Here is a 14,535-nt window from a genome sequence, read left to right as displayed (position 1 = left end):
GAGAGAGAGAAAAGCGACAGTATATTCACCTCTCCAAGGTAGGAGAGGGGACCAAAACTTAGGAAACATAGCCACCACAACTCAAAGACACATGGCCAGATCATAGCTTAGTAGAGCCATGGCATGTGTGTGGCTATTGCAAACGGAATTGAGTTTTTTATTTGATTCTCAGCTCAAATGTTATTGATATACAGAAATACTACTGATTTTTGTATATTGATTTTTGTATCTGAAACTTTACTAAAGTCATGTATTAAGTTTAGGAGTCTTTTGAAGTAGTCTTTCTGATTTTCTAGGTGTAAGATCATGTTATCCATGAACAGAGGTAATTGATGTCCTCTTTTCCAATTTGGAAGCCTTTTATTTCTTTCTCTTGCCTGACTACTCTGGTACTACGTTGCCGGACCTCCAGTACTACGTTGAATAGGAGTGGTTACCATGGGCATCTTTGTCTTGTTCCAATTCTTAGGGGGAATGCTTTCAATGTTTTCCCATTCAGTATGATCTTGGCTGTGGGTTTGTAGTAGATGGCTTTTATTATTTTGAGATATGTTCTTTCAATGCCTAGTTTATTGAGGGCTTTTTTTTTTTAATCATGAAGAAAGATTGGATTTTCTTTCATGCTTTTTCTGTGTCCTTTGAGATGATAATATGATTTTTGTCTTCAATTGTTTATATGGTAAACCGCATTTATTGACTTGCTTATATAGAACCATCCTTGCATTCCTTTCCTGGAGGGTTTATTTTATTTTTTTGGTAGCCTCTGTTTGAGACAAAGGCACTCTCTACAAAGAAGATTATTAAAGGTGTGGGAGTAGAATACCAGTTCATTTAAAAATGCTGCCACCCCTGCCTCCAAAAGCAATACAAGTCTTAGTTTTTCATTTCTGTTGTATTTTTAGTTTTATTTGACACTTATTTTAGTTTTGAGAGGTATGACTCACTGGTTGAAAAATGAGTCTGAGTTAGATGCCTTCCATAGATTTTTTTTTCCTGCCAGAATGTCTCATAATATTGTGATTACTTGTGTGTATTTCTCCTTGTTAGTGGGGACCCTGAGGGAAGATGCCACATGTTATTTACCATTGAGACTTCATTACCTGTAATAGGGGTCACAATAAAACAGCTAAATGAATGTTTGTTGATCTGAGGTACAAATATACTTAGTCTCATGATGTGATGTTGTTTTAAATATAAAATTAATTTTTTTGCAATTTTAATTTGCAATTATCTTCAGAGAATACATTTCTTCAGAATTTCCTAAAAAATTGGTAAAAATCGACTTTTTCAAGTTAGATCTTTGGAGGTAGTTCCATAGTTTGGAGCTATATTTGAGTGAAAAAAATAGTTGCTCCTACTGCAAAAACATTTTTAGTTTCACATGAGGCAACAACAAAATGAGTGTGTGTGTTTGTTGGGTGTATAATGCACTCTAGTTTCAAAAGAGGCCTTTCAAAGATGTTTTTTAATCAGTGGTTGCATCACTGAAATATGAGGCAGTCTTCCAGAGAAACATGTTGAAGAACTCCTGGTTTGGTTGCATAGACTTTGACGTTGCAGTAAACCTCCGTTTGGTGCTGTCCCTCCTTAAGTTTTTTTTTTTCTGAGTCGGAGTCTCACTCTGTCACCCAGGTGGAGTGCAGTGACATGCTCATGGCCACTGCAGCCTCAACCTGCTGGGCTCAGGTGATCCTTCCACCTCAGGCTTCCAAGTAGCTGGGACTATTTGAATTTATTGTAGAGATGAGGTCTTGCCGAGTTTCCCAGGCTGGTCTTGAACCCGTGGGCTCAGGCAATCTCTCACCTCAGCCTTCCAAAGTGCTGGGACTATAGGCATGAGCCACCACACCTGGCCCTTCCTTAAGTCTTAGAGCAAGGCTTCTAGATTTCTTTTCTGTTTTTCCCTCTAGAGCCCATAGACTCTTGTTAATTACTGAATACATTCCAAATGCTCTAACTTGGCACTTAAAGCCGCCTGTTAGTAGGCCTCAGCCTCCATATCTCAACGTATGCTGATTTTTCTCCTGCCTGTAACCTGCACTTGAGCCAAGTGGAGCTAGTCGGTCGTCCCCCATTCAGGAGCTATTCTCTCCCTAAGTATGGAATGTTCATTCAATCCATATCCTTATCTAAGTCCCCCTTCTTCTTCAAAACTTCAACGAAAATGCTAGTCAGCTGGAATTCTTTATTTCTTTCCCTTTCTGTATTATTAATCTACACATTTTTATGGCCCTTGTGATTTCTACCTTGTTTTATAACTTTCATATATAGGGTCTTATAAACTCTATTTGTCTCTAAACCATTTGATCCAGAAAACAAATCTCCTTGGGCCTCAGGTTCTCCATGCCTCTCAGTACACTACTTTTCATAAAGCAGAAACTTAATAAATGTTTATTGGGGTTATGAGCACATAGGAACACTAACAGCAAATGGTGTGGGCATCTACGACCATGGTTGCTATAATATTGCCTCATATTTCTTTAGGAGCTTTTGGACTTTGGAAATTTTTATTCATATAAAAGTCTAGTACTTGTGCATGTGATTCAGTAATTCAGCATTGCAGAGTGAATTATTATAGAACCATGAATAATTGGGATACTTGGGGAAAAGGGTATTCTAAATAATTTAATTTTCTGATTAACTCAAAGTTAGGCAGAAAATCCTTTTGTTTCATTTATTGTTGAAAAATTATCTCTAAAATATGCTAATTTCTGATCTTAGCCAAAGAGCATCATTAAAATTCCCTTTGATAAATGAGGATATTAGAATGCCTTTGGGTAATTATTACATACCTTAATTGTCATTTTAAATTATCATATATGCAAAAGAAAGGTTATTGGGTTTAGAAATCTCCAGTATTCTTTTCATTTCTCAATATATAGCCTTGAATATTATTTTTGTTAGCCTTGACCACAGACAGAGCCAGAAAATGTGCTTTAGTTTGTCTTAATGAACGCCTTCTTTACTGTTAGTTGAGTATTCCTCAGTCTTTTGCTATACAGTTGGCCCTTGAGCCACGTGGGGTTGAACTGTGCAGACTGCAGATCTACTTACACATGGACTTTTTTCCAATAAAAGTTATGCCTGGTGTGCCAGCATCTCCTCCTCCCTTCCACCTCCTCCTCTGCTGACACTGAGGAGGTAAGACCAGCCCCGCCTCTCCCTCCTCCTCCTCAGACTACTCAACGTGACGTGGACGAGGGTGATGACCTTTATGGTGACCCGCTTCCACTTATTTATCAGCAAACATATTTTCTCTTCCTTGTGTTTTTATCAACATTTTCCTTTCTCTAGTTTACTTTATTCTAAGAATACCGCATGTAATGCACATTACATACAAAATATGTGTTAACTGACTGTTTATGTTATCAGTAGGTCTTTTGATCTTACAGCAGGCTACTGGCAGTTAACGTTTTCAGGAGTCAAAGGTTATGCACAGGTTTTCGACTGGGGGGATTGGTGACCCTAACCTCCGTGTTGGTGGAGGGTCAACTGTCTACAAATATTGGTGAAATTTCAGTTCCATCAGGTACGTTGTGTTTCTAACTTTAATAGTATGTAAATTTTTACACCACTCAGAATGTACTTAAAACACAGTGACTCCTAGGTATCTGCAGGGGACTTGGTCCAGTACCCTCCTTCCCACAAGGTACCAAAATCCACAGATGCCAAAGTCTCTGATATGAAATGGCATAGTGACTGTATATAACCTATGCACAGTACTCCAGTGTCATTTAAATCATCTCTGGATTACTTATAATACCTAATATAATGTAAATGCTTTGTAAATAGCTGTCGCGCTTTTTTGTATCATTTTTTATTGGTGTGTTATTTTTATTGCTTTTTCCTGAGTATTTTAATTCACTGTTCATTGACTATACAATGGGCCAACTGTATATCATAATATTTTGCTGTTCAACCTTTGATTCAGACTTTTTCTTCACAAATATTTCCATTTTTAAAATGTTCCTGAATTCTGTGGTGTTTTAAAGTTGTAACTTACACTGCTTGACCTCTGGCATAATTCTTTTGTCTTTGTTACTGTTTCAGAAGGTTTTCATAGATCGGAGTAAATTTTACACAACATTACGGAGGTAATCATGAACACCAAAGATTTTGTAGTTCTTCCATGGGGAAAACCTGGAAATTCTGTAAAGCTAAAATATAAGTAAGTGCATATATATTTCTTTCTTAAATAGAAATAATTGCCAAAATTCCTGTGTATTGTAATTTGAGCTATTCTTTTTCTATGAGACTGTTTCGCGTCAGACTCAAATTCTGTGGATTCTTATCTCCTTTTTTTCACATTGCTATATTTCTATCTATAAGTGAATAGCTTTGCCAGGTTTTACTTTGAGCTCCTGAATTCTCTGTTTCAGATCAATATCCTGCAGTTGTTTGGTGTCTTCAAGCTCTTCTAATGCACTCTGCACTGTTGAGATACTTGGTGTGAAAGTGCTGTGCAAACTGGAAAATGTCACACAAATATATAGCATCATTGTTCTTAGGTGTATTGCCTTTTTGGTGGGAAGGGGAGGTACCTAATTGCTAGCACGATTGTTTTCAATAGAAAAAGATAAGGGACCATGCATGATTGGACTTTGGTGATGTGTCTATCCTCCCTACATATCCCCACAGATCTTGGTGAGGCCCACAACTGCACACAAAGCTAGGAGCCAAGGCTACAGAAGCAGGAATGTCTTGGCCCTCTGGCAGTCTGCTGAGGGTGTGAGTGAGGACCGTGACACTGATGGCATTGCAGGAGGTGTGGTGTGACTATGCACGTTGGGGCCTAGGAGGACAAGGGCAGGAAGAGGTGTCCGAGTTTTGCTGGAAAGAGGCAGTTAATTGGGTGGCTGCTGGGTGAAGCCTGTGCAAAGGCAGAGATCTCATAGTCGGGGACATTTCAGACATATCCAGTGGGCTTAGAACAAAGTCAGAGAACCACGCAGGGTCGAGAGCAGTGGTACCCAAGCTTTTGGCTTCCCTGGGCTGCATCGAGCAAAGGGGAATTGTCTTGAGTCACACATAAATTATATAATATATAGTTAGTGTATATACATAATGACTTCTTTTATTTTTAAACTTTTGGTTATAAAGTTTAGAAAAATGAGGGCAATATAAAACTAGTGGGAAATTTGACCTTGTTTTTGTAAAACTAATCTATCAGTGTTTGGTTCAGTGGACATGGTTGAAATTCTTAGTGAGTTCTCAAGGTTCTCATCAGAAATGTTTGTTCAAATTTTGCTCTTCGTGTGATTTATAATTGAAAACAGCTGCTCACAAATGTATGCATGCGCTGCCAAAAAGCAATGTCATGAACAAGACGTGATTGTGAACTTCAAAAATGGAACTACCCATGAGACCATGAAGAAACAAACACTAAAAAAATACATGATGCTGAAAGATTTTGTGGGACCATATTAATATCTGCCCTGGACTATGTTCCACCCGTGGGCTGCAGTTGGGACCTGTCTGCTCTAGAGAATAACTAACGTGTGAACCACAGGAAGGGGTTTGGGGATGAGGGACTTGCCCATTCCCTGGCCCACCCCCGATCCACAAATGCATGAAAACCAGGAACGCCTGGTCCGTGGGGCCGCCACGAAGTTCCCTTTCTCACCCTTTCCCCAGCCCAAGCCTGTTTTAACCAACCGTGTCTCAACAATCATCTTCACACCAATGTTCTGGGTGTTCCCCACCCCATTCCCCTTTTCCAGCCCCCAGCCTGTTTGCTTTATTTAATAATCTCCCAGATTATTTTTTAATTTTCATAACATCTTGCCTCTAACCTATTAAAGTAGTCTGAAGCACAGTATTTAAAACAACATTTTCTTTCCTATATGGGCAAAATATATATTTTTGCTAATCTGATAATCTTGGAAATGTCAAAGAGATCTCTGAAATTATAAATGAAATAACCAGTGAAATACATAAGGCTATGCCTGCTCCTCTGGCTTGTGTCTAATGCTGACTAGAGAAGCAATCTGTTGTCTTACATTAGACCCATGAAATCCAAACATGAACACGTCCACTTGGTTAGTAGGCTGGTCCTTCAGCCAGACTTTCCTCTCCCATCCTAGAACTTCAGAAGCAGGAAACATCTTCTAAGCAAATGAGTGGCACAATCATATTTGTGCTTTTGAACTCTGTCCTTGGACACAGTAAGTGACATGTTGTAGGCTGCTGAGACTTAGGGAGAGCAGTGGGGGTGTTCCCTGAACTGTGTCCCTTGTGGAATATAGTTCAGGATATAGCACCCTTGTCCTTCCGCTACTCAAGTAGGAAACCTGGGATTATTTCAGATTCTATCCTTGTCACCTCCGTTCCATCACCAACTTCTGGTCTGTCTCCAAGTTGCCAATTCGGTTTCCTTGATTTCTCAAAGGCTCTAATTTTTCTGTCCACTGCCTCTACTCTATTAGAAGAGTATAGTCTGTCTCTTATTTGGATTACTGCAATAGTCTCCTAGCTGGCTGTGTTGCTTCCAGCCTTGCACCTTCTAATTGATTTTCTATAGCCACAGGGATCTTTCTTTTTGAGTCAGAGTGTCACTCTGTCACTCAGGCTGGAGTGCAGTGGCATGATCATACCTCCTTGCAGCCTTGACTTCCTGGGCTCAGGCAATCCGACCTCAGCCTTCCAAGTAGCTGGGACTAGAGGCATGTAGTACCATGCCCCTCTAATTTTTTAGTTTTTTGCAGAGGTGAGGTCTTCCTATGTTGCCCAGGCTGGTTTCAAATTCCTGGGTTCAAGCAATTCTCCCTCCTCAGCCTCTCAAAGTGCTAGGATTATAAGTGTGAGCCGTCACACCTGACCTAGAGTGACCTTTCTAAATGTACGTCTGATCAGCTCTTGTACAGCCCTTTGATGATCCTCATATTCATGCAATACAGATCCCAATGCCTCAACAAGGCTTACTAGGCTCTTTGTAATCTGAGTCTTTCCACACTGGCAATTCCCATCCTGCGCTCAATTCCTGATCACGTAGAACTTGTAGTTTCCTGACCAGCCATTGCTTCTTCTGCCATGTTGCAAACTTACTCTTCTTCGGGAAGCTACTTGCACCACTTCCCTTTGACCAGCTAAGCCCTTCCCTCCTTGAGGTTTCAGCTCACACTTCACTGTCTCCAGGAGTGGTTCCCACAGTCCTGGGGCTGGGCGTGTGCTCTCCCTGTGCCCAGTGGCCCCATGCTGCCCTCATGGGAGCACCATCACATCATGAGCCAGCTGAGGCAGGCCATTCAGCATAGGTTAGACAGAGATACACTTCCTGAAGGTAGTTTTAAAATAGGGTAAGCATTCAGACAACTGTCTCACGTTCCTGACCATCCTGCATGCTGGACCATGGACTTGTCAGTGCAACCTACCCTTTCAGTTTACAGTTAGCACAATAAAAGTTGGAAAATTCAAATTCAGGAAAGCCCATCAAAGGTGGGGAAATAATAACCAGCCTACCTTTCAGCTCATGGTTAGCATAATAATTGCTGTAAAAGTCTATCAAATTCCCTGTCAAATGCAAATGCCTGCTCAGGAAAAGCCCACTTCTTAACTCATCAAAAGTGGAGTGATGACAATCAAAATTCAGGACCAGATAACTGCAGCCTACCCTTTAGCTCATGGTCAGCATAATAATCATTGTATAGGTATATCAAACTTCTTGTCAAAAGTAAAAGCACATTTTTTCTCTTAAGACTCCCATGCCTGTCAGGCATATCCTTCACCCCCTAATAAATTCTGTCTTAAAACTATACTTGGGTTCATTCTGAAATGCTTTTCTTGGTGGGCCAAAGAACCCGTGGAGCCCCAGGCTGCACCCTATCCAGCAACACAGTGACCTGCAAGTTTGCCAGTGTCCTTCTCCATACTGGAGGCTCCACTGTGTCTCCTGTCCTGTCACCTGTTACAGAGCTTGTTTGCAGGAGGAGCTGAGTTCCTCACCATGGAGTAGACCCTGACCAGCCTCTTTCAACCCCTGGACAGCCTCTGCCTCCAGTCACTTCTGTGTATCTCCCTCGGTCACATCCACTTGGGGACATAGCTGTGGTCCTCTTACCCCTTGGTGACTGCTCATCACCTCTAGAAATTGGTTCCCTGTTCTGACCTCCACTATTCTTTAGTTTGGTTTCGGGTCACAGCACACATGGGCATCCATGCTACCGAGTATAGTAAAACACCAATGTGAAATGAAGGAAAAGCATTCAACGCATGACAGCTAACAAAACTGCAGTTAGTTTGGGTTAGAGCTATGAAAGAGAGTCAGTGACTAATGCTGATAAGAGAGCAGAATTATAAAATGGCTTATGTCAAAAGCTTGGTGGGCCTCAGCTATTGCTCTCAAAAGCTCTTGCGGTGGAATCTCCTGCAGAAAAAACCTTGACGAGAACTTTCTGCCTTTCCCCTCACATTATACACACAGGACATAAAGGTAGAGATTCATTTAAAATTTCCAGGATGATTCATTGAGCAAAATGTATATATTTTTGCTATGAAAATTTTAAAATTCTTTATTTTTGTTTTAGATTTGGGAGTACACTTGTGTATTTGCAACGTGGACATATTGTGTAGTGGTGGGGACTGGGTCTCAGGGGGCCACTCCCTAGATGGTGAACATTGTGCTCTGTAGTTTGCGAATCCTGACCCCTTCCTCCCACCCCCTTATTGATGTCCCCAGTGTCTGTTATTTCCATCTTTGTGACTGTTTTGCTCCCACCTATGAGTGAAAGCACGCGGCATTTGGTCTTCCGTTTCTGAGTCATTTGACTGAGGATGATGATCTCCAGCTCCACCCGTGTTCCTGCAAAGGACATTATTTCATTCTTTGTTGTGGCTGCATAGCGTTCCATGGTGTATATATACCACATTTTATCACTCACTGATCAGTTGATGGGCTTTAGGTTGATTCCACATCTTTGTAATTGTGAATTGTGCTACAGTGAACATGCAGGTGCAGGCGTCTTTTGTGTGTAACAACCTCTGTTCCTTATGCTAGATCCCTAGTAGTGGGATTGCTGGATTCAATGGCAGATGCAGTTTTAGTTCGTTGAGTCATCTCCATATTGCTTTCCATAGTAGTTGGGCTAATTTACACTCCCACCAACAGTGTATGTGTTCTCTTTTCTCTGCATACACACTGGCATCTGTTTTAATTTTTTCAATAAAGGCCATCCTAACTGGTTAAGGTGGTCTCTCATTGTTGTTTTAATTTCCATTTCCCTGATTATGAGTGATGTTGAGCATTTTTTCATATGTTTGTTGGCATCTGTATATCTTCTTTTGAGTGATGTCTATTCGTGTTGTTCATCCACTGTTTAATGGGGTTATTTGCTTTTTTCCTGCTGATTTGTTTGAGTTCTTTGTAGATTTTGGATATTAGTCCTTTGTCATATGTATAGTTTGTGAATATCTTCTCCCATCCTGTACATTGTCTGTTTGCTCTGTTAATTACTTCTTTTGCTGTGTGGAAGCTTTTTCAGTTTAAGTTCTGTTTATTTATTTTTGTTTTAATTGTCTTTGCCTTTGGGGTTTAGCCATAAATTCTTTGTATAGGCTGCTATCCATAAGACCTTTTCCTAGGTTTTCTTCTAGGACTTTCATGGTTTCAGCCTGACATTTCAGTTTTAATTCATCTTGAGTTAATTTTTGTATATGAGGAGAGATTTTCCCAGCACTGTTTGTTGAGTAGAGTGTCCTTTCTCCAGTGTGTATTTTTGTCTGCTCTGTCAAAGTCATTGGGTGTAGATATTTGGGTTTATTTCTGAATTCTCTATTCTGTTCCATGAGTCCATGTATCTGCTCTTGTACCAGTACCATGCTGTTTTGGTTACTACAATCTTATAGTATAACTTGAAGTTAGGTAATGTGATGGCTCCAGGTTTGTTCTTTTTGCTGAGAATTGCTTTGGCTATTTTGGTTCTTTTTTGGTTCCATATTAATTTTGGATTTTTTTTGTAATTCTGTGAAAAATGACATTGGTAGTTTAATAGGAATTACATTGACTCTATATATTACTTTGGGTAATAAGTTCATTTTAATAATGTTGATTCTTCCAATCCATGAGCATGCAGTGTTTCATTTGATTGTGTACTCTGCAATTTCTTTCATCAGAATTTTGTAGTTCTTGTAGAGATCTTTCATCTCCTTGGTTAAATATATTTCTAGGTATTTTGGCTTTTTGGTTACTATTGTAAATGGAATTGAGTTATCAATTTGATTCTCAGCTTGGTTGCTATTGGTGTATAGCAGTGTTTCTGATTTGTGTGTGTTGGTTTTGTATTCTGAAACTTTACTGAATTCATTTATCAAGTGCAGGTGTCTTTTGAAGGAGTCTTTAGAATTCTCTATATAAGACCATTTTGTCAGCATACAGAGATAGTTTGATTTTCTCTTTTTCAATTTGGATACATTTTATTTATGTATTTATGTATTTATTTTTATCTTGCCTGATTTCTCTGGCTAGGAATTCCAGTACTATGTTGAATAGGAATGGAGAAGGTGGGCATTCTTGTCTTGTTCCAGTTCTGAGGGGAAATGTGTTCAACTTTTCTCCATTCAGGATGACATTGGCTACAGGGATGTTGTATATAGATTTTATTATTTTCAGGAATGTTCCGTCTGTGCCTATTTTGCTGAGGGATTTTATCATGAAGGGATGCTGGATTTTTCAAATGCTTTTTCTGTCTATTTAAATGATCATAAGATTGTTTTTAATTCTGTTTACATAGTAGATCACATTTATTGACTTGCATATGCTGAGTCACCCTTGCATCCCTGAGATAAAACCCACTTGATCATGGTGTATTTTTTTTTTTTTTTAATGTGCTGTTGAATTTGGTTTGCTAATATTTTGTTGAGGATTTTTGCATCTATGTTCATATGGAATATTGGTCTGTAGTTTTCTTTTTTTGTTGTGCCTTTTCCCGGCTTCGGTGATACTTGCTTTGTAATGAGATAAGATTCCCTCCACTTCAATCTTGTGAAATAGCTTCAGTAAAATCAGTACCTGTTCTTCTTCAAGGGTCTGGTAGATTTCAGTTGTGAGTCCATCAAATGCTGGACTTTTCTTTTTTTGTTGGGAGACTTCTAATTACTGTTTCAATCTCACTACTCATTATTGGCCTATGCAGGGTTTCCATTTCTTCCTGATTCAAGGTTGGGGGAGGTTGTATGTTTCTAAGAATTAATCTATTTCCTTTAGATTTTCTAGTTTGTTTGCATAGAGGTGCTCATAATAGTCTTGGATGATCTTTTGAATTTCCATTGTATCAGTTGTAAAGTCTCCTTTTTTCATTTCTGATTGAGCTAATTTGAGTCTTATCTCTTTGTTTCTTAATTAATCTAGCTAGTGGTCTATCAATTTTGTTTATCTTTTCAAAGAACCAACTTCTTGTTTCATTGATCCTTTGTATTTTTTTAAATTTCAATTTCACTTGTTTCTGCTCTAATCTTTGGTATTTCTTTTCTTCTTGGGTTTGGTTTGTATGTTTTTCCAATTCCTTGAGGTGTGATGTTAGGTTGATGATACATGATCTTTCAGTCTTAATGTAAGCCTTGAGCATTATAAAAATTTTCCTCTGAGCACAGCTTTGGCCATACTAATGGTTTTGATAACGTTTTTCATTGTTTTCATTTGTTTCAAGGGATTTTTAAATTTCCATCTTGATTTCATTGCTGACTCAAGTATCATTAAGGAGTGAATTGTTTAACTTCCATATCTTTGGTTTTATGAGTTCTTCCTGGAGTTAATTTCTAGTTTTATTCCACTGTGGTCTGACGTGGTGCTTGATGTGATTTCACTGTTTTTGAATTTATGGCCTACCCTGTGGTCTATCTTGTAGAATGTTCCATGTACTGATAGGAAAAATGTGTATTCTGTAGCTTTGGAAGGAATGTTCTGTAGATGTCTGTTTGTTCCATTTCCTCTAGAGTCCTATATAACTCCAGTGTGTCTTTGTTGACGTCCTGCCTTGATGATTTGTTTATTGCTGTCGGTGGAGTGTTGAAGTCTCCCACTCTTATTGTATTGCTGTCTATCTCTTTTGTTAGGTCTAGTAGAATTTGTTTTATAAAGCTGGGGGCTCTGGTGTTAGGAACATACATATTTAAAATTGTCATGTCTTCTTGTTGGATTAATCTCTTTGTCATTATATAATAGCCATCTTTGTCATTTTTTTTTACTGTTGTTAATATAAAGTTAATTTAATAGTTAATGTCTGTTTTACCTGTTAAGAGAATGGCTACTCCTAGGCCAGGTGAGGTGGCTTAACCCATAGTCCCAGCACTTTGGGAGACCAAGGCAAGAGGACTGCCTGAGCCTGGGGACTCAAGACCAGCCTGTGCAGCTTGGTGAGATCTCATCTCTACAATAAATCACAAAAACTAGCCAGGCATGGTGGCATGTGTCTGTAGTTCCAGCTACTTGGAAGACTGAGGCGTAAGGAGTGCCTGAGCCCAACAGGTCAAGGTCACAGTGGCCATGAGTGTGCCACTGCACTTCAGCCTAGGAGATAAGAGTAAGACTCCAACAAGGGAGAGGCTGAGAGAAAGAGACAGAGAGAGAGAGAGAGAGAGAGAGAGAGAGAGAGAGAGAGAGAGAGAATGGCTATTCCTGTTTTATTTTCCATTTGTGTGGAATATTTTTCCCCCATCCCTTTACATTGAGTCTATAGAAGTCTTGGTGAATTAAGGCTCTCTTGAAGGCAACAGATAAGTGGGTTGTGTTTTTTTTTTTTAATCCATCCTGCCAGTTTATATCTTTTAATTGGGGCACTGAGACCATTTACATTCAGAGTTAATAATGACATGTACAATTCTATTCATCATACTGGTTGTTATCTGGTTGCTTTATTTATTTATTTTTTATTGGTGTTCCATAAAGCCTGTTTGCTTTATGATTTATAGCATCTTTCTACTGGTGTACTATGACCCTTTGTTTCAGTATTTAGGACTCCTTTGAATAGTTTTTGTAGAACTGGTCTAATGATGACAAATTCTCTGAGTGTTTGCTTGTCTGCAAATGACTTCATTTCCCCTTCATTTATGAAACTTAGTTTTGTGGGATACAAAGTTCTGGCTGACAGTTATTCTTTTTGAGGAGGTTGAAGATGGGTCCCCTTTTGGTTTGTAGGGTTTCTTATGCGAAGTCTGTTGTTAGTCTGATAGGTTTCCTTTATAAGTTATTTGATGCTTTTTGTCTCACTTCTCTTAAAATGCTTTCCCTTGCATAGTCAGATGATCATATGTCTTGGGGCTGTCCTTTTTGCAATGAATCTTCTGGGGGTTCTTTGGGCTTCTTGTATCTCAGGATGTTTAGATCTCTGGCAAGACCAGGGAAGTCTTCCTCCATTATTCCCTCAGATAGGTTTTCCAAACCTGCTGCTTAGGTTTGGACATTTTATATAATACCACACTTCTTGGAGACTGTTCTGTTTTCTTGATTCTTTTTTCTTTGTCTGATAGGATTTCTTCTGCTTGTTCTAGTCTGTTAAAACTTCCTGCTGTATCTTGTACTTCTCTAGATGCTTCTTTCATTTCCAGAATTTCAGCTTGGGTTTTTTGTTTTTCTTTTTTGAGTTGGAGTCTCACACTTGTCACCCAGGCTGGAGTGCATGCTCACAGTCACTGCAACCTCAACCTGCTGGGCTCAGGTGATCCTTCTGCCTCAGCCTTCCAGGTAGCTGGAACTACAGATGCATGCCACCATGCCTGGCTAATTTTTTCTTGATTTATTATAGAGATGAGGTCTTGCCAAGTTGCTCAGGCTGGTCTCAAATCCATGGGCTCAGGCAATCCTCTCGCCTTGGCCTCCCAAAGTACAGGGATTACAGGCTGAGCCACTGCACTGACCTTGTTTTATTTTATTTTTTTAAGGTGTCTATGTCTTTGGAGATTCTTTTCATTCATGTCCTGGATAGATTTTTTTTTTTTTAATTTCTTTATGTTGTTTTTCACTTTCATCATTAGTCTTTGTCTGGAATTTCAGCAATTTCATTTTGTTTAGGTGTGGTTGCTGGAGAGCTGGTGGGGTCTTTTGGGCGTGTTGAGGAACTCTTTTTTCAGATTGTCAGAATTATTTTCTGGAGCCTCTCATTTGTGTCCATGACTTCTTATTTGAGGTCGGCAGGTGCTGATGTAGGCACTGTAGGTTCCTTTGGTTATTTACAGCCTTGGTGTAGCGGGTTTCTCTGTGCCCGATCCCGATGTGGCAGCCCAGTGTTGTGTACCTGCGCCGGCTCATGGCGTCCTGAGGGGCGGGAGCGGCTTGACGGGCGCTGCTCACCGGCCCTTGGGATCAGCCTTTCCCCAGAACCCGGGATCCTATTCCATGCGGCGGACTGCACCGCTGACCAGCGGCCAGGAGGGGGCGCTTCTGGGAGGAAGCCGGCTACCCGGTGGCTTTAGGGCTTCCCTGGAAAGCGTTGCTCCAAGGATGCGCTGGGGCCTCCCGCCTCTTCCGTCTGGTGCCTCTTCCGTCCGGTGCGAGCTTGGGGGGAAGGGCAGGGAGCGGGAGCGGAAGCGCCCGCCGGTGTGGGCTCT

General features: G+C 40.1%; 1 protein-coding gene across 1 annotated transcript in view; it reads left to right on the top strand.

Annotated features, from left to right (window-relative positions):
- Window positions 1-4,053: 4,053 nt before the first annotated feature.
- The window catches only part of ZBBX (zinc finger B-box domain containing), a gene marked incomplete at its 3' end in the record, with an annotated part of 103,003 nt that continues 92,521 nt past the window's right edge, over window positions 4,054-14,535 (top strand). Inside the window, exon 1 of the mRNA XM_008053286.2 lies at window positions 4,054-4,168. Coding sequence (XP_008051477.1) covers window positions 4,101-4,168 — 68 coding nt within the window. The remainder of the gene's footprint in view (window positions 4,169-14,535) is intronic.

The sequence above is a fragment of the Carlito syrichta genome, unplaced genomic scaffold (assembly GCF_000164805.1).
Source record: "Carlito syrichta isolate Samal-C Ts95f unplaced genomic scaffold, Tarsius_syrichta-2.0.1 Scaffold74005, whole genome shotgun sequence".
In the NCBI taxonomy this organism is placed as follows: Eukaryota; Metazoa; Chordata; class Mammalia; order Primates; family Tarsiidae; genus Carlito; species Carlito syrichta.
Note: the sequence above shows the minus strand (reverse complement) of the source record. Positions and strands in the feature narration are given on the sequence as shown.